Source organism: Bison bison, unplaced genomic scaffold, assembly GCF_000754665.1.
Source record: "Bison bison bison isolate TAMUID 2011002044 unplaced genomic scaffold, Bison_UMD1.0 scf7180017864458, whole genome shotgun sequence".
NCBI lineage: Eukaryota > Metazoa > Chordata > Mammalia > Artiodactyla > Bovidae > Bison > Bison bison.
The window spans coordinates 4,700,757-4,723,416 of record NW_011495020.1 but is presented as its reverse complement, the minus strand read 5'-3'; the positions used below and the strand labels follow the sequence as shown (position 1 = coordinate 4,723,416).

The 22,660-nt window shown below is 39.4% G+C and overlaps 1 protein-coding gene across 1 annotated transcript in view; it reads left to right on the top strand.

Annotated features, from left to right (window-relative positions):
- Positions 1-21,949, top strand: part of THEGL (theg spermatid protein-like) — a 41,695-nt gene extending 19,746 nt beyond the window's left edge. Inside the window, exons 5-9 of the mRNA XM_010859648.1 lie at positions 1,051-1,188; positions 11,061-11,175; positions 17,513-17,644; positions 20,160-20,335; positions 21,835-21,949. Coding sequence (XP_010857950.1) covers positions 1,051-1,188; positions 11,061-11,175; positions 17,513-17,644; positions 20,160-20,335; positions 21,835-21,949 — 676 coding nt within the window. The remainder of the gene's footprint in view (positions 1-1,050; positions 1,189-11,060; positions 11,176-17,512; positions 17,645-20,159; positions 20,336-21,834) is intronic.
- Positions 21,950-22,660: the final 711 nt, after the last annotated feature.

The window sequence follows — 22,660 nt, the reverse complement described above, 5'->3', positions numbered from 1 at the left end:
TCTAATATTTAGCTACTGCAGACTTGTATTATACCTTATAGTTTATTGGCTTATCATGATTTTGATTTTTTAATAAAATGAGGGTGTTATGCAAGGATATGTACCATAGATGGGCTTCCCGGGTGGTGCTAGTGGTAAAGAACCCAGCTGCCAATGCATAAGAGATGAGGGTTCAATCCCTGCATCAAGAAGTTCTCCTGAAGGGTGTGGCAACCCACTCCAGTATTCTTGCCTGGAGAATCTCTTGGACAGAGGAGGCTGACGGGCTACAGTTCATAATGTCACAAAGAGTTGGGCATGACTGAAGCAACAGCACACATGCCATGTACAATATATAACACTGTTGTGTTATATACTATATATAGTACAATATATAACACTTCTTTTATTCATGAAACTATGAATTTTCTATAGCACCTATGGGCTTGGTTATAATGAGGTAATTAGGGTATCTAAAAGTAATAATGTTGTTAAGACTTTTGATGCCCTTTGCAAATTTGTTTTCATTGGATATTTGTTGAATGACTGGACTTTCCTAGTTGGCGCTTTGAGGAAAGATGATAAGGTGTAGGGAAGATGGGTACAGGCATGAGGGAAGTTAAAGAAAAAAGTGAAGATAACCATTATTTGAAGTTTGGTTTATATGATAATTGAGGTAGCCATTTCTCTACCTCCTTCAATATACAGTTTAGTTAAAAGTCAGCAAACTTTTTCTGGAAGGGGCCATATGTAAAGTTGGCCATAAATTGTCTGCTGCAACTCCGAGAAAGCACCTATCGACATATGTAAACAATTGTGCCTGTGTTCCAACAAAATCTTAGAATCTTTGCATCTATATTCATAAGATATTGATCTGTAGTTTTCTTCTAATGTCTTTCTTTTTGTAGTGTCTTTGTTTATGGTAATGCTGTCTTCATAGAATCAGTTGGAAAATGTGTAGAATTTTTTACTTCTTTGTGGGCTCCTATTACACTATTGGAGATTAGGTGCTTGGATTTGATCATTCAAATTCATGCCTGTCTCACTCACTTTCCCTTCTGCAACTTGCAGGGTTCAATATTATTATAGCTGTGGCAGAGAGTCTGTAATCTGGGAGATCCCCTCTCCTGCACTGTTTTGCCAACCTTCCAAAAGGATCCAGAAGCTGGCACAGCCCAACAGATCCAAGAGAGGGTACCTGATGGACAGGTAGAGTACCTTGAGAAGCTCTATAAATTCTCATCTGATTTGATGACTGTCACAATATTGTTGTTCTTATTTGAGTATATGCAATTTCACAAAATAGAAGTCCACTTGGTTTTCAAAGGATCGGAGTGAAAAATCAGAAGTTTGCAGCAATTGTAGGTAATCAGAAGATCATCATCAATAATGACATTTGACTCAAATTGTAGTGAAGTGAAAATTTACACCATGCTCACCAGTGTCAGCCAATTCAAAAATATTCAAATGAAACATTACAGGTTTTTGCAATTCATATTCTCATATGCCCCTGTGACTATAAATCCTCTTCCTTTTGCTTTAAATGCTGGATTTCTACTTGTCTTTAAAAAATCTCTGGGTTGGGAAATCCCCTGGGGAAGGGAACAGCTACCCACTCTGGTATTCTGGCCTGGAGAATCCCATAGACAGAGGACCCTGGCAGGCTACAGCCCATGGGGTCACAAAAAGTCACAACTGAGTGACTTTCACTTTAAAAGACAGCTTTGGTGATACCTTCCACATGAGAACTATGATTGTAGTGAGGTTATTGGAAAAAATGTTAGGTTGTATTAGTGGAATATGTACAAAGTTCACTTACAGGAGTGTGATACTACTACTGTGCACTACTTTAGAGCACATTAGGTGTGTATGTCCACTCATGGATGTTATACCTTAGGAAACTGATAATAAATTTGAGACTATTCAGATGGGAATGAATAAGATGTTGAGTCTTCTGGAAAATGAGTAATAGGAGAAATAATATGTTTAACTTAGAGAAGACACCAAGGAAACAGTGATAACTGTGTTTAAAAGGTAATAGCTGTGTTTAAAAGGTCAGCATCTGAAAGAGGAAGGGAAAATGAAAGCAATGGCACCCCACTCCAGTACCCTTGCCTGGAAAATCCCATGGACGGAGGAGCCTGGTAGGCTGCAGTCCATGGGGTCTCTTAAGAGTCGGGCACGAATGAGCGACTTCACTTTCACTTTTCACTTTCATGCATTGGAGAAGGCAATGGCAACCCACTCCAGTATTCTTGCCTGGAGAATCCCAGGGACAGGGGAGCCTGGTGGGCTCCTGTCTGTGGGGTCGCACAGAGTCAGACACGACTGAAGTGACTTAACAGCAGCAATGTTTATTCTAGAACTTGAAGTAGAACAAGGAATTTATAGAGCAGCCAGTGTCACCTAAGTGTACAGAAATCTTTCTGATAGCTATTCAGTAGGGAAAGTGTTTATCTGGAGAAATCAACTGCTATCTCCACCCAATCCCCTGAAAATGTTCAAGCACAAACAGGAATGATGACTTTATGTGGATTTTAAAAAAGATTCCTGCATTCAGGGAGTGGTTGAACTGGACAACTTGAGTCTTTTTCCATCATAAAATCCAGTGAAAGTGGCCCAGTTTGTCCACAAAATTTGCTTATTTATCAATTCATTCAATAAAATCTGTTAATTTAGTTAAAGTATACATGTAAATTTGGTAGTTATAGATTTCAATTTACAAATGGAAAGAATACTCATCTGTCACCAATTTTTGAGACATTTTTAATGTTTCATATTAACCTACAATACCTACCTGACATTTATAGGACAGTATACCCAATAACAGCAGAACACACATTCTTCTCAAGTGTACATGAAATATTCTTTAGGATAGATCATATATTAGGTCATAAAACAAATGTCAATAATTTGAGAAGAATTGAATTCATACAATTCAATTCAATTCAATTCAATTCAATTCATACAATTAATCAGTTCTCTGACCACAGTGAAATGAAATTAGGAACCAATAGCAGAAGGGACATTTTAAATATGTGAAATTAAATACCTTCCTAAGCAAAAACAATGGGTCAAAGTATGAATCACTTTGATATTAATAAAAATAAAAACACAATATACCACAACTTATAGCTAAAATAGTGATTATCGGGAAATTTTAGCTATAAATGCCTACATTAAAAAATAAAAGATTGAAAACCATAACTTAATCTTCCATCTTAAGAAATTACAAATGAAAATCAAGCTAATTCAAAAGTAGCAGATAGATGGAAATAATAAAGATCATAGTAGAAACAAATAGGAACTAGGGAGATGGAGAAAAATCAACAAAATCGAACGTTGGCTCTTTGAAAAGATCAACAACGACAAAAACACTTTGGCTAGACTTACCAAGACAAAAAGATTCAAATTACTAAAATCATGAAAGAAAGGAGCTTCCCTAGTGGTTCAGTTGGCAAAGAATCCACCTGCAATGCAGGAGACCCAAGTTCAATCCCAGGGTGGGGAAGATCCCCTGGAGAAGGATATTGCAACCCACTCCAGTATTCTTGCCTGAAAAATCCCAAGGACAGAGGAGCCTGGTGGGCTATGGTCCATGGGGTTGCAAAGAGTCAGACACAACTTAGCAACTAAACCACCATGAGAGAAAGAAGGGACCATTCTAAGGAATCATATGCAAAAGAAGAGTTACTACTATTGATCTTATAGAGATAAAAAAGGATTATAAGGGATTACTCTGAGAAATTATAAGGTCAACAGATTAGATAACATAAATGAAACGGACAAATTCCTAGAAAGACAAACTACTGAAACTTAACTGAATAATAGAAAATCTCAAAAGACTCATAATAAGTAAAGAGATTTAATTAATAATTTTTAAAAACTTCCTATGAACAGCTCAGGAACAGATGCTTTCATTGATAAATTTAGTGATATGTGTAGAGAAGAACTAACACCAATCCTTCAGTTTCCTCCAAAAACTAGGTCATGAGCTCCATATTATTCCTGATACCAAAACCAGGAAAGGTCATTACAAGAGAACAAAATGACAGAAATATCTCTTATGAGTATGTATGTAACAGTTCATACCAAAATACTACCAAACCAAGTCTAAATATACATGCAGCAGTCCACACCAGAATACTGGGAAAACAAATCTAACAACATATAAAAACAATTATACACCATGACAAAGTTGGATTTATTCCAGCAATACAAGAATATATTGAGTTCAGCATTCTGAAATCAATGTAGTACACCAAATAGAACAAAAAACCTTCTTCAAGAGATGAGGAATACCAGACCACCTTATCTGCCTCCTAAGAAATCTATTTGCAGGTCAAGAAGCAACAGTTAGAACCAGACATGGAACAACGGACTGGTTCCAAATTGGGAAAGGAGTACAACAAGATTGCATATTATCACCCTGCTTATTTAACTTATATGCAGAGTACATCATGCAGAATGCTGGGCTGAATGAAGCACAAGCTGGAATCAAGATTTCTGGGAGAAATATCAATAACTTCAAATATACAGATGATACCACCTAATGGCATAAAGTGAAGAGGATCTAAAGAGCCTCTTGATGAAAGTGAAAAAGGAGAGTGAAAATCTGGCCTAAAACTCAACATTCAAAAAACTAAGATCATGGCATCTAGTCCCATCACTTCATGGCAAATAGTTGGGGAAACAACGGAAACTGACACTTTCTTTTCTTGGGCTCCAAAATCACTGCAGATAGTGACTGCAGCCTTGAAAATAAAAGACACTTGCTCCTTGGAAGAAAAGCAATGACCAACCTAGACAGCATATCAAAAAGCAGAGACATTACTTTGCCAACAAAGGTCCATCTAGTCAAAGCTATGGTTTTTCCAGTAGTCATGTATGGATGTGAGAACTAGACTATAAAGAAAGCTGAACGCTGAAGAATTGATGTTTTTGAACTGTGATGTTGAAGAAGACCCTTGAGAGTCCCTTGGACTAAATGGAGATCAAACCAGTCAATCCTAAAGAAAACCAGTCCTGGGTGTTCATTGGAAGGACTGATGCTGAAGCTGAAACTCCAGTACTTTGGCCACCTGATGGGAGGAACTGACTCATTGGAAAAGATCCTGATGCTAGGAAAGATTAAAGGTAGGAGGAGAAGGGGACGACAGAAGATGAGATGGTTGGATGGCATCACCGACTTGATGGACATGAATTTGAGCAAGCTCCGGTAATGTACAGGGAGCCTGGCATGCTGCAGTCCGTGGAGTCGAAAAGAGTCGGACATGACTGAGCAACTGAACTGAACTGAACTGAGCATGATTACCTGAATAGACTCAAAAAAAAGAACTTAAAATTTAACACACATCATACTCAACAATGGAGAAGGCAATGGCACCCCACTCCAGTACTCTTGCCTGGAAAATCCCATGGATGGAGGAGCCTGGTAGGCTGCAGTCCACGGGGTCACTAAGAGTTGGACACGACTGAGTGACTTCACTTTCACTTTTCACTTTCCTGCATTGGAGAAGGCAGTGGCAACCCACTCCAATGTTCTTGCCTGGAGAATCCCAGGGACGGGGGAGCCTGGTGGGCTGCCGTCTATGGGGTCACACAGAGTCGGACACGACTGAAGCGACTTAGCAGCAGCAGCAGCAGCATACTCAACAAACTAGGTATCAAAGTGAATTTCTTCAACTTGATAAAGGGCATCTTCAAAAACCCACAGCTAACATTGTAATTAATGGTGAAAGACTGAATGCTTTTACCCTGAGATCAGGAGTAAGACAAGAACATCAGCTCTTACATTTTTATTCAACATCATGTGTGCATGCTCAGTCACTAAGTTGTGTCTGACTCTTTTGCAACGCCATGGACTGTAGCCTGCTAGGACTTATCTGGCCCTGGGATTTACCAGGCAAGAATACTGGAGTGGGTTGCCATTTCCTACTCCAGGGTATCTTCCCAATCTAGGGATTGAACCCATGTTTCCTGCATTGGCAGGTGGGTTCTTTACCACTGAGCCACCAGAAAAGCTGCCATTCAACATCATACTACAGATGGAAGTCAGAGCAATGAGGCAAGAAAAAGAAAGGTTGGAAAGGAAGAAGTAAAACTCTCTGCTCATACATGACATGATCTTATTTACAGAAAATCTCAGGAAATCCACATAAAAATATTAGTGTAGCCCTTGCGGTGCAGCGTGTGTAACGTGATTTGCGTGTCGAGCTCTGCAGCTCGCATCATAGCTTTTGCTTCTTTCTATTTGGCTGAGACTAACCAGTGGGAAATATGAGTCGAAGAATAAAGTCAACATACAGGCCTAAAGGAAGAGGTTTTGGTCGTGCATATCCCCAGGCACTTATCGAGGTTGAGGAACCTGCAGAGGAGCTACCAATTGAAGGAAAGGGCATTACACCTGGTCAAGAGAGAAAGGATGAAGGAGCATCTGCATCTCCAGGGCCTTCCCTGGAGGCTTCTCAACAGGAACTGGCTGAGCCAAAGACCGGTTCTGAGCATGGAGATGGCCCTGATGTCGAGGGGAAGGGAGTGCCAAATCTAGAGCCCATAAAAATGCCGGAAGCGGGTGAAGGAAAACTGCAGATTTGAATGAAGACAAACTAACCATGCAGGCTGTTCTTGTGTTGAAAATGTGGCTCTTAAAATTCTCTCAATATTGCCTCTGAAACTACTATAACATTTAAAAAGTTTGAAACAAAAAATTCAATAAAGCCTTGCAGCTTTGTCCAAAAAAAAAAAAAATTAGTGTAGTCACCAAGTTGTGTTTGATGCACAATCCCATGGACTGTAGCCACCTCCTCTGTCCATGGGATTTCCCAGGCCAGAATACTGGAGTGGGTTGAATAAATGAATTCAAGGAGGCACAGAATCCAAGATCAATATACAAAAATCATACATGCAATGGAATAAGAATACATGCAATGGAATATTACTCAGCCTTGAAAAGGAAGGAAATTCTGACACATGGTACAACAGGGATGAACCTTGAGGATATTATGCTAAACTAAATACGCCAATCACACACACATAATACTGTATGAATCCACTTATACACAGTACCAACTGCAGTCAAATTCATATACAGAAAGTAGGATGGTGATGGTGAAGGACCAGGTGGTGGGAAGAATGAGGAGTCATTTAGTGGATTTAGAGATCTGCAAGATGAAAATTGTTCTGGAGGTTGGTTTCACAACAATGTGAATGCATTTAACACTACTGTATTATAAACTTTAAAAGGATTAAGATGGTAAATTTTACATTGTATGTATTTTACTATAATTAAAAATAAAAACAAAATACTTAGGAATAAACTTAACAAAAGAAGTATAATATATGTACACAGGAAATGACAAACACTGTTGAAAGAAAATTTAAACACATGGAAAGATATTCTTTGTTCATAGATTGGAAGTCTTGATTTTGTTATGATGACAATTTTCACCAAATTGATCTACAGATTCAGTTCAATACCTATTAAAATTCTAGCTATCTTTTTCGACCCCATGGACTGTAGGAGTCTATCATGCTCCTCTGTCCATGGGATATTCCAGGCAAGAGTACTGAAGTGGGTTGCCATTTCCTTCTTCAGAGGTTCTTCCTGACCCAGGGATTGAACCCGGCTCTCCCGCATTGTAGGCAGACACTTTACCGTCTGAGCCACCAGGGAAGTCCTAGAAATTGACAAGGTGATTCTAAAATTCATATATAAATGCAAGAAACCTAGAGTAGCAAATAAACAGTCTTGAAAAAGAAGAGCAAAGTTGTAAGACTTACAGCTTCTGATTTGAAAACTTGCTGCTGCTGCTAAGTCGCTTCAGTCATGTCCGACTCTGTGCAACCCCATAGACAGCAGCCCACCAGGCTTCCCGGTCCCTGGGATTTTCCAGTAAAGAACGCTGGAGTGGGTTGCCACTGCCTTCTCCAATTAACAAAAGTGAAAAATGAAAGTGAAATCTCACAGCTGTATCTGACTCTTAGCGACTCCATGGACTGCAGCCTACAAGGCTCCTCCATCCATGGGGTTTTCCAGGCAAGAGTAATGGAATGGGTTGCCATTGCCTTCTCCAAAAAGTTGCTAAAAATCTGCAATAATCAAAACAGTGTGTTACTGGCATAAAGATATAGATCAATGGAAAGATCAAAAGACATACAGATCAATGGAAAAGAATTGAGAGTCCAGAAATAAACCTTTATGTTTATGTCAATTGATTTTTGACAAGGATGCCAGGAAAATTTAATTGAAGACCAATAGTCGTTTAAACAAGTGGTGCTATGATAACTGACTTTTTTTTTTTAAAGTCACTCAGTCGTGTCTGACTCTTTGCTACCCCATGGACTATACAGTCTGGAATTCTCTAGGCCAGAATACTGGAGTGGGTAGCCTTTCTCTTCTGCAGGGGATCTTCCGAACCCAGGGATTGAACCCAGGTCTCCTGCATTGCAGGTGGATTCTTTACTAGCTAAGCCACAAGGGAAGTCCAAGAATATCGGAGTGGGTAGCTTATCCCTTCTCCAGGGGATCTTCCCAACCCAGGAATTGAACCAGGGTCTCCTTCATTGCAGAAGGATTCTTTACCAACTGAGCTATCAGGGAAGCATAATAACCGGGCTTTTCATTCCTTGTATGTTTGGTGTGAAGTACGGGTCCAACTTCATTCTTTTGCAAATGACCCCTACTTCACACCAAGCATAAAAATTAATTCAAAATGAATCACAGACCTAAATATAAGAGCAAAAATTGTAAAACTCTTAGAAGAAAACATAGGCATATATCTCTATAACTAAGCAGTGGCTTCTTAGATATGACCCCAGAAACACATGTGACAAAAAAAATATAATAAATTGGACTTCATCAAAAGTAAAAACTTTTTTTGCATCAAAGGGCACTCTCAACGGAATGAGAAGACAACTCATACATTGGGAGAAAATATTTGCAGATTGTATAAGGGACTAGTATTCAGAATTATATATAAATAATTCTTCAGTTCAGTTCAGTTTAGTCGCTCAGTCATGTCCGACTCTTTGCGACCCCATGAATTGCAGCATGCCAGACTTCCCTGTCCATCACCAACTCCCAGAGTCTACTCAAACTCATGTCCATCGAGTCGGTGATGCCATCCAGCCATCTCATCCTCTGTCGTCCCTTTCTCCTCCTGCCCCCAATCCCTCCCAGTATCAGAGTCTTTTCCAATGAGTCAACTCTTCGCATGAGGTGGCCAAAGTATTGGAGTTTCAGCTTTAGCATCAGTCCTTCCAGTGAACACCCAGGACTAATCTCCTTTAGGATGGACTGGTAGGACCTCCTTGCAGTCCAAGGGCCTCTCAAGAGTCTTCTCCAACACCACAGTTCAAAAGCATCAATTCTTCGATGCTCAGCTTTCTTCACAGTCCAACTCTCACATCCATACATGACCACTGGAAAAACCATAGCCTTGACTAGACGGACCTTTGTTGGCAAAGTAATGTCTCTGCTTTTTAACATGCTATCTAGGTTGGTCATAACTTTCCTTCCAAGGAGTAAAATTATACAAAAAAGACAACCCAATTTAAAAAATAGGCAAGGGACTTGAATAGAGATTTCTCCAGAGAAAATATACAATAAACCAAAATGCACATGAGAAATGCTAAATATCATTAATCATCTTGGAAACACACATGAAAACCATGAGATTCTACTTCACACCTCTAGAGTGTCAATAATAATTAATATACATAAAATAACTTGAATTGGAGAAATTGAAACCTTCATACATTGCTGGTGGGAATGTAAAATGGTGAAGCTTGGGTGGAAAATAGTTTTCCAGGTCCTCAAAATGTTAAACATAGAATTATTGTATGATCAGCAACGCTACTCCTAGGCATGCACCGAAGAGAGTTGAAAACATGGTCACACAAACACTTGTACATGGTTATTCACAGCAGCATTCCAAAGTAGCCAAAAAGTGGAGGCAACTCAAATGTTCATCAGTGGATGCATGAATAAACACAATACGGCAAGTCCATATAATGTGATGTGATTCAGCCCTAAAGGAAACAACGATTGATACATGATTTTTGAAAATATGCAGAGTAGAGTAAACCACACACAATAAGCAACATATTTGTATGATTTCATTTCTTTGAAATTTCTAGAATAGGCAGATCCATAGAGACAGAAAGTAGATTACTAGTTCTAGGGATGATAAATGGAGTAATGGGGAAGGACTGTTAATAGCTATGGGATTTCTCTTTAGAGCATTGAAAACATCCTGAATTTAGGTAGTGGTGATGATTGCACAATTTTGTGAATGTTCCAGAAAGCACTGAATTGTACATTTCAAAAGGGTAAATTCTATGATATGCTAACAATATTTCAGCTTTTAAATCTATCAGACTAATCCTAGAGGGCAATTGTATTTATTTGAGGAAAACTTTTTCCATACTGTGTTTGTAGGTTTGTTGCTTCACAGATCTGTGTTCTGGAAAAGGCATACATAGGGAAACCACTATGATAATCGACCAGGTTGCTGGGAGTTACGGCCAGTACTCTCAGACTGCACTGCAGAGGAGCCTACCACAGAAGGTTCTCAATAGTGACTGGAATTTTTATCTCAGGGTTTTAATATGAGGTTTTGGTAGACAGTGAAGTGTTTTGGGTTTTTTTTAATCTTTTTTTTTAATTTAATTTATTTTTTTTTACTTTACAAAGTGAAGTGTTTTTTAAACTGCAAGTCTCAACCTATCAGTGGATCATGAAACCAATTCCAATTATTTTTTTAATGAAATCAAATGAAATTTAAAAAAATCAGAATATATTGCCTAGGGAAAGCATCATTTCATGATCATTTAGTTTCAGATACGCAAATTTAATATACTATATTATAATATAAAATGTACTTGGTACTGTGGATCATAGTAAAACAACTTTGAGAAACACCAATCTAATAGAAAGAGCATGAATGATTTTGGGAAAAGATGCTCCTGAGATAGAAACAATATATATATATAATTGATTGGAGGTTAATTATAGCAATGAAGAATGGAGTTATGGTTTTTCCAGTGATTATAATATTTCATGTTCCATTTGCCTATAGACCCTTCAGTGATTACTTAATAAGAGATTCTCTTCAATTCTCTGATCCTTCTCCTCGGATATTACGACTCTCAATAGCCAAAGCCACAAATCCAAACTATGTTCCTCCAAAAAGTGTAAGTGGGTCTATGTGAAAGAAACAGTTCCTATAGAGTTTGTAACCTGACTGTAACTATAATGTGCTTCCCTCTTATTTCTACATGGGTATTTTTCTTTTCTTCCTGTTTATTTTCCCCTCTCATCAAATGAACTTTTCTGTTTCCCCTGGGCTAATATATAAGTCAGGATTTTATGTGAGAAGCAGATTGACAATGAGTATTATGTTTAATTAACCTTAAGAAATTATGGGAGCTGATGAGAAGTCTATGGAAGACTGTCATAGCAGCTGGGACTTGGGTCTGATCATAAATCTAGGAGAAATAAGAGAGAGAAGAGGCAAATCAGCAGTTCCTTGGAAAATGCTTCAGTGGCCATTTCAGATTCTTCAGTCTAGGAGAGTCTCACCTCTTCAGACAACGGAGGAAGGCTCAGGATACTCAAGGGTACCCAGCTTCACTGGAATGTACCCTTATGTTTCAACTCCAATTTTCAAGGTCCAATTCCTTCTCAATCATTGCCCTAACTTTAATATAGAAGATGATATAAGTTTGGGAATTAAATTTGCACTGAACTACACCTATTCACAGAAGTAGATTTTGAGTTTGGTTTTCAGTATTTTCAGTCCTGTGACCATAGGAGATAAGGATTTATTTTGGTTAAGTCACAAAAACTTTTCCAGTCTCTTAACTACACCTTCAAGTGGGAATTTAAAGCCCTGAGCTGATGATTATTTTCTCAATTTCTCCAGTGCACTTAGAGGCAATAAACCAACCCCATATACTTCTTTATTTCATTTAAAAGATTTCTGTCAGCAGCTGCTTGGTTACCCAAATGTTGCTTTCTGTTTGTCAGTGCATGCCATGGACTACTAATGTCTTTTTTTTTTTTTTGACCCCTGGCAATAGGATCATTAATAGCTTTAAATCTAATCTGCTCAGAGAACAAATTCCAGATAGTCTAGAACTAATATAGGTATACTTTGGAGATATTTTGGGTTCAGTTCTAGACCACCCCAATAATGCAAATATTGCAATAAGACAAGTCATATCAATATTTTTGTTTCCCAGAGCATATAAAAGTTATGTTTATCCTACTGTAGTCTATTAAATATGCAATAGCATTATGTCTAAAAACCCAATGTATATACCTTCATTAAAAAATATTTTACTGCTAAAAATTCTTAACCATAATCTGAGCCTTCAGTGAGTCATAATCTTTTTGCAATATTAAAGTCAAAGATCACTGATCACAGATCAGCATAATATAACAGTAATGAAAAAGTTTGAAATGTTATGAGAATTACCCAAGTCTGACACACAGATTCAAATCACACACAGATGCTTTTGGGGGAATGGTGCCTATAAACTTGCTTGGTGCAGAGTTGCCACAAGCCTTTAATTTAAAAAAAAAATAAAGGACAGTATTTGCAAAGTGCAACAAAACACAGTATGCCTGAACAGAGGACGCATCCTTAAATTCTGATCTGGTTGTCTGTTGCTTTATACCAAACCACACCTCAGAATCTGCCTGCAATGCAGGAGACCTAGATTCAGTTCCTGGGTTGGGAAGATCACCTGCAGAAGGAAATGGCAACCCACTCCAGTATTCTTGCCTGGAAAATCCCATGGACAGAGGAGTCTGGCGGGCTACAGTCTACAGGGTCACAAGAGTCGGACACAACTGAGCAACTAACACACTAACACACGCCCAAACATAGTGATGTAAAACACAGTTATTTTGTTACGCTCAAAGATTCAAAATAAATTTTTTAAAATGTATTTATTTGTGGCTGTGCTGGGTCTTTGTTGCTGCTCAGGCTTTTTCTAGTTGCAGAGTTGTGTTCTATGTTGGCAGGCGGATTCTTTACCCCTGAGTCACCAGGGAAGCCCACTCTGCTCAAGGATTTTATGAGTCAGCAGCTCTGATAGGGAAGCAGGTATGACTTGTCTCTGCTCCATGATGTCTGGAGCCTCAACTGGGAGATTTCTAATGGCTTGGGTGTCTCAAATGGTAGGCAGCTGAAATCAACTGAAAGCTCCATATCTGCCTTGCTTGGCCTATGGTATTAACAAAATACCGGAGACTGGGTGGCTTAAACAACAGACATTTCTTTCTCACAATTCTGGAAGCTGAGTAATCCAAGATCAAGGTGCCCTTAGATTCTTTTCTTAATGAGGACCCTCTTCTGGGTTGTAACAGCCATCCTCCCGATATGTGTCCCACGACCTATGCTTTGTATGTAAACAGAGAGAGTTCTGATCTCCCTCCCTTTTCTCATAAGCACACTAATCTCTTTATGGAGGTTCCACCCTCACGACCTTATCTAAACCTAATTATCAAAGGCCCCACCTCTAGTGCCATTGCATTGGGGGTTAGGATTTTAACATAGGAATTTGGCTGGAGGTTGGAGGGGTGTTGAGGGGGTGGATATAAACATTCAGTCCATTGTTGTTATTCAGTTGGTAAGTCCTGTCTAGCTCTTTGCAACCCCATGGACTGCAGTCAAACAGGCACCTCTGTCCTCCACTATCTCCTGGAGTTTGCTCAGATTCATGTCCATTGAGTCAGTGATGCTATCTGACCATCACATCCTCTACTGCACCCTTCTCCTTTTGCCTTCAGTCTTTCCCAGCATCAGGATCTTTTCCAATGAGTCGGCTCTTTGCATGAGGTGGCCAAAGTATTTAGAACTTCAGCATCAGTCCTTTCAGTGAATATTCAGAGTTGATTTCCTTTGACTTGTTTGATCTCCTTGAAGTCCAAGGGACTCTCGAGTCTTCTCCAGCACAATTTGAAAGCATCAATTCTTCAGCACTCAACCTTTTTTATGGTCCAGCTCTCACAGCCATATATGACCACTGGAAAAACCATAGCTTTGAATAGATGGACCTTTGTTAGCAAAGTAATGTCTGTGCTTTTTGATATGCTGTCTAGATTTGTCATAACTTTTCTTCCAAGGAGCAAGTGCCTTTTAATTTCATGGCTACAGTCACCATCTGCAGTGATTGTGGAGCCCAAGAAAATGAAATGTGACATTGTTTCCACTTTTTTTCCATCTATTTGCCATGAAGTGATAGGACCAGATGCCATGATCTTCGTTTTTGAAATGTTTGCCTTTAAGCTATTTTTTTCACTCTCCTCTTTCACCTTCATCAAGAAGCTCTTTAGTTCCCCTTCACTTTCTCCCATTAGAGTGGTCTCATCTGCATATCTAAGGGTGTTGATATTTCTCCTAGCAATCTTGATTCCAGCTTGGGATTCATCCAGCCAGGCATTTCGCATGATATACCCTGTATAGAAGTTAAATAAGCAGGGTAACAATATACAGCCTTGTCATACTCCTTTCCCAATTTTGAAACAGTCAGTTGTTCCATGTCCAGTTCTTGATCCACATACAGGTTTCTCAGGAGACAGGTAACGTGGTCTGGTATTCCTATCTCTTGAATAATTTTCCACAGTTTAATGTGATCCACACAGTCAAAGGCTTTAGTGTAGTCAATAAAGCAGATGTTTTTCTGGAACTCCCTTGCTTTCTCCATGAAATGATAGCTTGCAATTTGATCTCTGATTCAGTCCATTACAACAACTATTTGTATTGCCCCCAACTGGAATGACTTGAAGGTTAAACTTAGTTCGGACTATTTACAGGGTCACTTTTGTATGGCCTTCCTATGTGGCTTAGACCTCTCTTAGCATGACAGCTGTATTCTGAGAAGGAATATCCTAAATTGTAATGTTACAAGGGTGAGCCTTCCAGGAGAATCAGGTAGAAGCTCCATGTTTTTCTTATGATTTCACCTTGGAAGTCACATTATGTTTCTGCAGGCATACTCTGTTGATTGATAAACGTACAAGTCTGGCCAAATTCAAGGAGGCAGGGCCGCAACCCCACCTCTCCATGAGAGAAGTGGCAAAGAATTTATAGGCACTTAAGAAAAACACTTCCACACCCAGTGATGTGAGTCTTTTGGTATCCTTGAGCATGGTTTTTGTATGAAGAAAAAACTGTGCAAAGGTATGCTCTTAAGTAATTAATAGCCAATTTTTAAAATTTCAAATTAGAAAATCTATTTCTTAGACTTTTAAGTTTAGTTTGGTAGTTTTATTATTCTATTTATAATTCTAGCAGTTTTTGACAGTAACTTTTAAGAGTCCTAAGTAATATTTGATATACAAACTTAATTCATTCAAATAGTTTATATTTATACATGCTTACTTGCTCAGTCGTATCTGACCCTTTGCAACCCCATGGACTGCAGCCCACCAAGCTCCTCTGTCCATGGAATTTTCCAGGTAAGAATACTGGAATGGGTTGCCATTTCCTTCTCCAGGGGATCTTCCCGACCCAGGGATCGAACTTGCATCTCTTGTGTCTCCTGCACTGGCAGGCAGATTCTTTACCACTGCACCACCTGGGAAGCCTAAATATATGAAATTTGATTTCTTTTTAGGTCACTTTATGTCAACCATCTACAGTAATAAAACCTCAAATATTAAATATTTATTTAAAAATGTAATACATTAAACTTAAAAACACAGTGAACCTGAAGTTTTTTCTTTTTTTTTTCTGAATTTTTTTAATGTAAGAATTGATACTGGCCCAGGTTCTTGGACTATTTAATCAACAAATTGATAAGAGGCCAGATGAAAAATTGAGGCAAGGCTTCATTGGGACTTGTGCTGCAGCAAGGGGGAGGGAAAACAAGTATCAGGTGCCCTTGCTTGCTTCCTGAGAGGGGGGTGAGCTGCTCCCTTAAACAGGGTGAGGGTAGGGGCAGATGACGTCTCCCAGGTGGCTCGGTGGTAAAGACTCTGCCTGCCAGTGCAGGAGAGGCAGGTTTGATCCCTGGGTTGGAAAGATCCCCTGGAGGAGGAAACGGCAACCCACTCCAGTATCCTTGCCTGAAGAATCCCATGGACAGAGGAGCCTGGTGGGCTACAGACCATGGGACTGCAAAGAGTTAGACTCAACTGAGCGACTGAGCACAGAGGTAATGACAGGAAGGGTGGCTTAGGTGGTCTGCCAACTCCCTTGGTGGTGCTGTGTGCAGGGATCATGCATAGTATCCTGCTTTTGCTCCTGATATCTCAAAGTGGCAGTTGAATTTTAGCCTTTTTGTATCTTCTACTTATTCATAATTTGCCCCGGCTGTGCACATAAGCAGTTCTTTTTAGTCCCCTTATACTTTCTTTGTATTCTGTTGCTCCAGCAGGCATTTGTCGAGGTGCAGGCACTGCAATAAAAGGTCCCAGGTCCCAGACTGTTTCAGAATGACATAAAGTTAAGATTTCAACTGAATGTCATCCTTCTAAATCAGTTTACTCCATGATACACTGCAAATTGCAGTTGCAATGTTATCATTCTTACAGGCCAAATTCTCTTAAAACGTGTGCCTACTTTTATTTTAATATACACTTAGTTTTTGTTTCTAGTAATTTCAAATTTACTGACAATCTGCAAAAATTAAAGTCCATTTTATTTGTTGTTCTCTCTCCTCTGTGTAGGGTGTGTGTGTATTTAATTTTTTCCCTGCATCACTTTTCAGTTCATATGTTTTTCTTTTTCGGCCACCCTGCACAGCTACTGGGATCTCAGTTCCCTGACCAGGGATCATACCTGGGCCACGGCACTGAAGGTGCCAAATCCTAACTAGATCATCAGAGAACTCCCTCCCTGAATCATTTTTGAAAGTTAGTTACAGACGTTGTATACCCCTTTCCCTCAGTGCTTTATTGTGTTTCCTAACAATAGGATATTACCTTTTAGAACTACAGTACTGTTACCAAGATCAGGAAATTTAACCCTGATATAGTACCACATCTATTCTACAGTCCCTGTTCAAATTTCATCAATTTTTGCACATACTTATTCTGAAGACAAAGTGTTATTTCTATGAGTTTTAGTTTCTTAGCTATTTGACAGTTAATTCTAAATCTTCTAAGAGTTTAAAAATAACACATGCCCACAAAAGAAGTCAAGTTACTATTACAAGTGTCTGAGGTTACTTGCCACCAGAGACTTCTGATGGATACACTGTAGGAAGTTCTTTTACCTCTATGAATGTCATACTAAGTCTCTTTTAATAGTAACTGTTAGGACTGTTGTTGTTCAGTTCTCCCCCATCTTTAGTTTAAAAGTTCCAAAACAGCTGAGTTTGAATCTATACAACCTAGTTTCAGAAGGATGGAAATTGATCCTTTTGGCTAAAATCATGGGTTACTACAATATTCTCATCTCTTCTGTTGAATTTACTGAGAAGTCTGGTCCAGCAATCAGATGCTACTTTGTAACTATGATCGAGACAGTATTTAGAGTTTGATGCTTATAAGTACTATTTTCTTTTTCTCCCCTAGATTGAAACCAAGATTTTGTCATCTACCCTGACTGCTATTGCAGCTCCTAGAATTGTAGACCTTGCCCATCCACGGATCAAGATAGAGGGTCTGTGCTTTGAAAGAGAAAGAAGTGAAAAGCCCATTCGTCCTGTAAGCCGTCACTACCTTGGCATCCTTCAGCTCACTTTCTGCTCTTTTCCAGGTGTTACTTTGCCTCTGTAGGGCATAGACCAAAGTCACTGGATACAAAAACTTTGAAAGAGTGGTCTGTGGCAGGAAGGAAGTTCTAGCTGCAAGATATGGAGAGAGGTTGAGGGTGAAGAGCATCATGGATTTGGGAGTCAATAAGAGCTGGGTTCAGGTTCCTGCCTCACTACTGCTAGTTCTATGATGTTGTGATAACCTTCTTGAGCCTTATTCATTCAATAAGGATTTGAATCTCTATTGCATGCCAGACACCATGCCCATGAACATAATGGAGGGAGACCAAAAAAAAAAAAAAAAAGTAAACAGATAAGATGATGTCAAGTAGTGATAAGTGCTATGAAGAAAATGGGAAAGGAGTGACTATGGCTGAGGTTAGAGAACACGCTTCATGTGTATGGTAATCAGGGAAAGCCTCTCAAATGAAGGACTATTTGAGCTGAATGAGAAGGGGTCAGCTAAGTGAATGAGAAGAGAAGAGAATGTTCTAGTAAAGGGAAGAGCATATGCCAAAGTCCTAAAGTTGTGATGGCATTGTGAGCAAGGGGATTGTCAAGATAATAGTTCCCAGTTTCAGGACTGTTGTGACTTGTGATAATCAATAAGGCAGGTGTTTAGCACAGAGCCCAACACCTTCAGTGGTTTCCCTCATTCTTCCTCCCTGACACTCTCCTCCATTCATTGTAGTGGCTACTTGACTTCTAATCCCAACTGAGTTTTCAAAAAATACCTAATGATCATGTTGCTAAAGGAAATCAGACCAATTTCATCATTATAGGAATCTGAGCATTAGATGTGGAATTCTATTAGGAAATTCCCTAGAGAATCAATAAAACCTTGGGAGAGTGACTTGAGTTTGCTAAAATGACTTGCGACCTTTGGGCAAATCAAAACTTGATTCTCAGCTTTCTTAGTATGTGATTATAGCCATCTTTAATTGCTAGAATTGTCTGGGGAGTTAAAAAAAGTCTTTTAAAAAAATGATTCCACTGTAGATGAGGCTTCCCAGGTGGCTCAGTGGTAAAGATTCCACTTGCCAATGCAGGAGACGCAGGAGATGAGGGTTCAATCCCTGGGTCAGGAAGATCCCCTGGAGAAGGAAATGGCAAGCTACTCTAGTATTCTTGCCTGGAAAGTCCCACGGACAGAGTAGCCTGGTGGGCTGTAGTCCATGGGGTCACAAACAGTCAGACATGACTGAGCAACTGAGCACGCACTACTGCAGATAATCATACTCTTAAGAGAGAGAGAATAGTAGCTATATGTCATCTTTCCTATTTTACCAATAAAGCAACATAATAGAAAGGCCTCCTGGCAGATGTGGTTTCCAAAGTAAGACCAAAATGAGTCAAAGAGTCAGTCAGTCAACATATCTTTATTCAGCAATAATTATGTACCAGAATCTAGTCTGCTGCTGCTGCTGCTGCTAAGTCACTTCAGTCGTGTCTGACTCTATGCGACCCCATAGACGGCAGCCCACCAGGCTCCCCCATCCCTGGGATTCTCCAGGCAAGAACACTGGAGTGGTTTGCCATTTCCTTCTCCAATGCAGGAAAGTGAAAAGTGAAAGTGAAGTCACTCAGTCGTGTCTAACTCTTAGCGACCCCATGGACTGCAGCCTCCCAGGCTCCTCCATCCATGCGATTTTCCAGGCAAGAGTACTGGAGTGGGTTGCCATTGCCTTCTCCAAGAATCTAGTCTAGCTTTGGGCAAACAGGTATATCTCTCAAGCAGCTTATATTCTGGTGGGGAGAAGCAGACAATAAACACCCCAACAATAAAATAAATGAGCTAAGGCAGGTGTTGGTAAGTTCTGTGAAGAAGATTAAATAGGGTAATTAGAATGGCCAATATGCCTTGGATGGTCAGGGAAGAGCTTCTTGAGGATGTGATGTTTGAGTCTAGAGACTTGAATGATGAAGAAGAGGCATGACAAGAATGGGGAAAGAGAGTTTTGAGCAGAACTAGCAAGTGCAAAGGTCTTGAGATGGAAAGAGCTGGGCCAGAGGGGTCTATGTGGCTGGGGTCTTAGTGATCAAGGGAGAGATGGAAGGAAGGTGGGGTCATGGAGGATAGCAGGCAAACCATGTAGGGCCTTCTTGACCACAGTAAGGAGCCTAATTCTTAGAAAAATGGAAAACTGCTGGAAGGTTTAAACCCTGAGAGTGACATGATTTGACTTGGGCCTTGGAAAGTACATCCCTCATCAAGTTATTATGGTGATTGCATGGGAATGATACAGGCAAATCACTGAGAACACTCTCTGGTTCATGGAATACACTTGTTAAAGTGCACCTTCTTGCCCTCAGTAACTGCTGTATGAAGGCTGGATTGTATGGGCAAGAAGGGAAACAGAGAGGCCAGTTAGAGAGTAATCAGGAGAGAAATAATGGTAACTCGATAAATGCTATACCTAGAAAGAGAGATGTGAAATTTTTGTGTCATTTTGTTTCCACTATAGATCTCCCACGCTGCCTTGCTGGCCCACCCCAGCCCTCGAATACTAGCTTTAGCTAAGGCCAAGCCTCTTCACAAAGATTATTTACCTCCCCGCGATGCCCTCTGGCCGGTATCTTATGCTGCTATCCATTCCAAGATATCTCCCAGAATTCAAGAACTAGCTAACCCAAATACAAGGTATTTCAATTAAAGGCTAAGATGGGACAGGAAAGCCTGGGGATACTAAGGAGAGGGAAAAGTTGATCTAGTAAGGTCAGTGAAATGAATTGTAGGAAAACAATACATTTTTAGAATCATCTCACTTGTTACATTTGTTGTGGCAAATCTATGGTCTTCTTACCATGAATTGTTGATAAGACTACAATTAAATAGTTAATGGACTAGTATTGAGCTTTAGACCTAGGATAGAACTCTGTTATTATGGATATGGGATTATTTATCTATATTATTAAGGGAATAATCTGTCTCTATTGTTGGGACTTCCCTGGTGGCTCAGGTGATAAAGAATGTGCCTGCAATGCAGGAGACCTGGGGTTGATCCCTGGGTCGGGAGGATCTCCTGGAGAAGGGAATAGCTACCCACTCCAGTATTCTTGCCTGGAGAATTCCATGGATAGAGGAGCCTGTTGGGCTACAGTCCATGGGGTGGCAATGAGTGGGACAGGACTGAGCGACTAACACACATCTATACTTATATTGTTAAGGAAAACAAATTATAGAACAGAAACCTAATTGTTACAATTTCCTACATTGCAGGCAGATTCTTTATGGGCTAAGCCATGGGGGAAGCCCCACTTATATTATCTCAGAGGAGTACATAATAAGCTGGTAACAATGGTAACTTTGGGGGCCTAGGGAGCTAGGATGGGAGGAAGACTTATTTTTCCCTAAATAGACTTTTGTAATTTATCAACATTTTTGCATCATGTACATGTATGAACTATTAAAAATAAACCGGAAAACATATTAAAGAAAAACTTGCCTCTAATTCCTATTCATTTTCAGAAGACCTCTCAACTTGCCTGAACCTCAATTCATTTCGTTACCTTCAAGGGATAATACTTGATCCCCTTTTTCTAGCACCATCAAGAAAGCATAATTGAAAACGTTGTAGTAGTCTTGAGCTCAGGGAATAGGAAATATATTCAATCTTACATAATAAAATATTTTAAAATTTTGCAATAAGTTTTTCTTAAAAAAAAAAAAAAGTTAAACATCAAATGAAATGACACGCATTCTTTGTACACTGACAAAGGAAAGGGAAGAGTAAGATCAGGTACTCAAGATTCTATTCTGGTAGAAAAGTTCTTATTTGGTGGTTAAGGATGGAAACTTCAAAAAAACATAATTTCTTCAAGTTCACTGGTGAACTGTCTGGCTTTGTTTTAACACTGCCAAATTATTGAGGAATTTCCAGAATTTGCTTTCTATGGAAAGAGGAAAGGCTTTGGAATCTGACACAAATCTAGATTTGACCACAGGTCATTCTTACGGCTTGCCTGAGCCTTCATCTCCTTATCTGTATAGTGGAGGTCAATGTTTCCTGTTTTATGAGATGCTTATGAAAATCAAAACGGGATAATAACACAGTGCCTGACATATAGTGGATGCCTGAGGAGTGTTAGTTCTCTTTCCCTTTCATCCTATTTGAAGTTGAATCTTTTTTTCCATTTCAGGACTCCTGTGCATATTGTATATTATGATCCAGAAGTCTTTAAAGTCAAGCCAGCTGCTTTGAAAACACAATGTTCTCCGAGGATCCAGGAGTTGGCAGAACCTATTACGCGTTAAAAACAGAAAGCTACAGTTCCCTAGTCTGGTGCTGAGTGTTTGTAGTCCCCACCCCCTCAATACACACTGGACCGCTAGGAACACCACTGCTGCTGTTACCTGCAGTTGTGTCTTTACCAGGTCTGGGGACTCCAGCATGCTTTAAAGAGAAAACGAATGCCTGCCTTACTACCCTTACTTCTCTCCTCATGCATGTCTTAGTGGTCTCATTGTTCTGACTGACCTGAAAAAACAAAACCTCCATATATTTGCTGGTTTTGCTTTTCTTTTCCCAGTGAGATCTCTGTTCTCCAGTAGCTGATCTCATCTCACTGTCTTCTCAAATAAATCCTGAAGACTGAAATCATTCTTTGTGTTACTTTTCCATTGCCCCCTCATTACTGAGAAGTAGCACTGAAAAACGGTGAAGCCTTTGTGGATAAGTCAAAATGCTTTCTATAATCTGTAGATGAAATTTAGGAAACAGGTTACTATATTTTTTTGAATGAGTAAATGAACATTTATTAAATATTTTTGTGACAAGTGCTACACTAGATACATATCAGGAAATACAGTAACCTTGAGATAATTATTATCATCTTCAGTTTACAAGCAAGAACATTGAGATCCAGAGTTTATATGCCTATATTAAACTGCCATACAGTTATAAATCAAATTGCAACTTTCAGCTCCAAATTGAAGTATAATTTTATTTAAAATATAGTTATATAT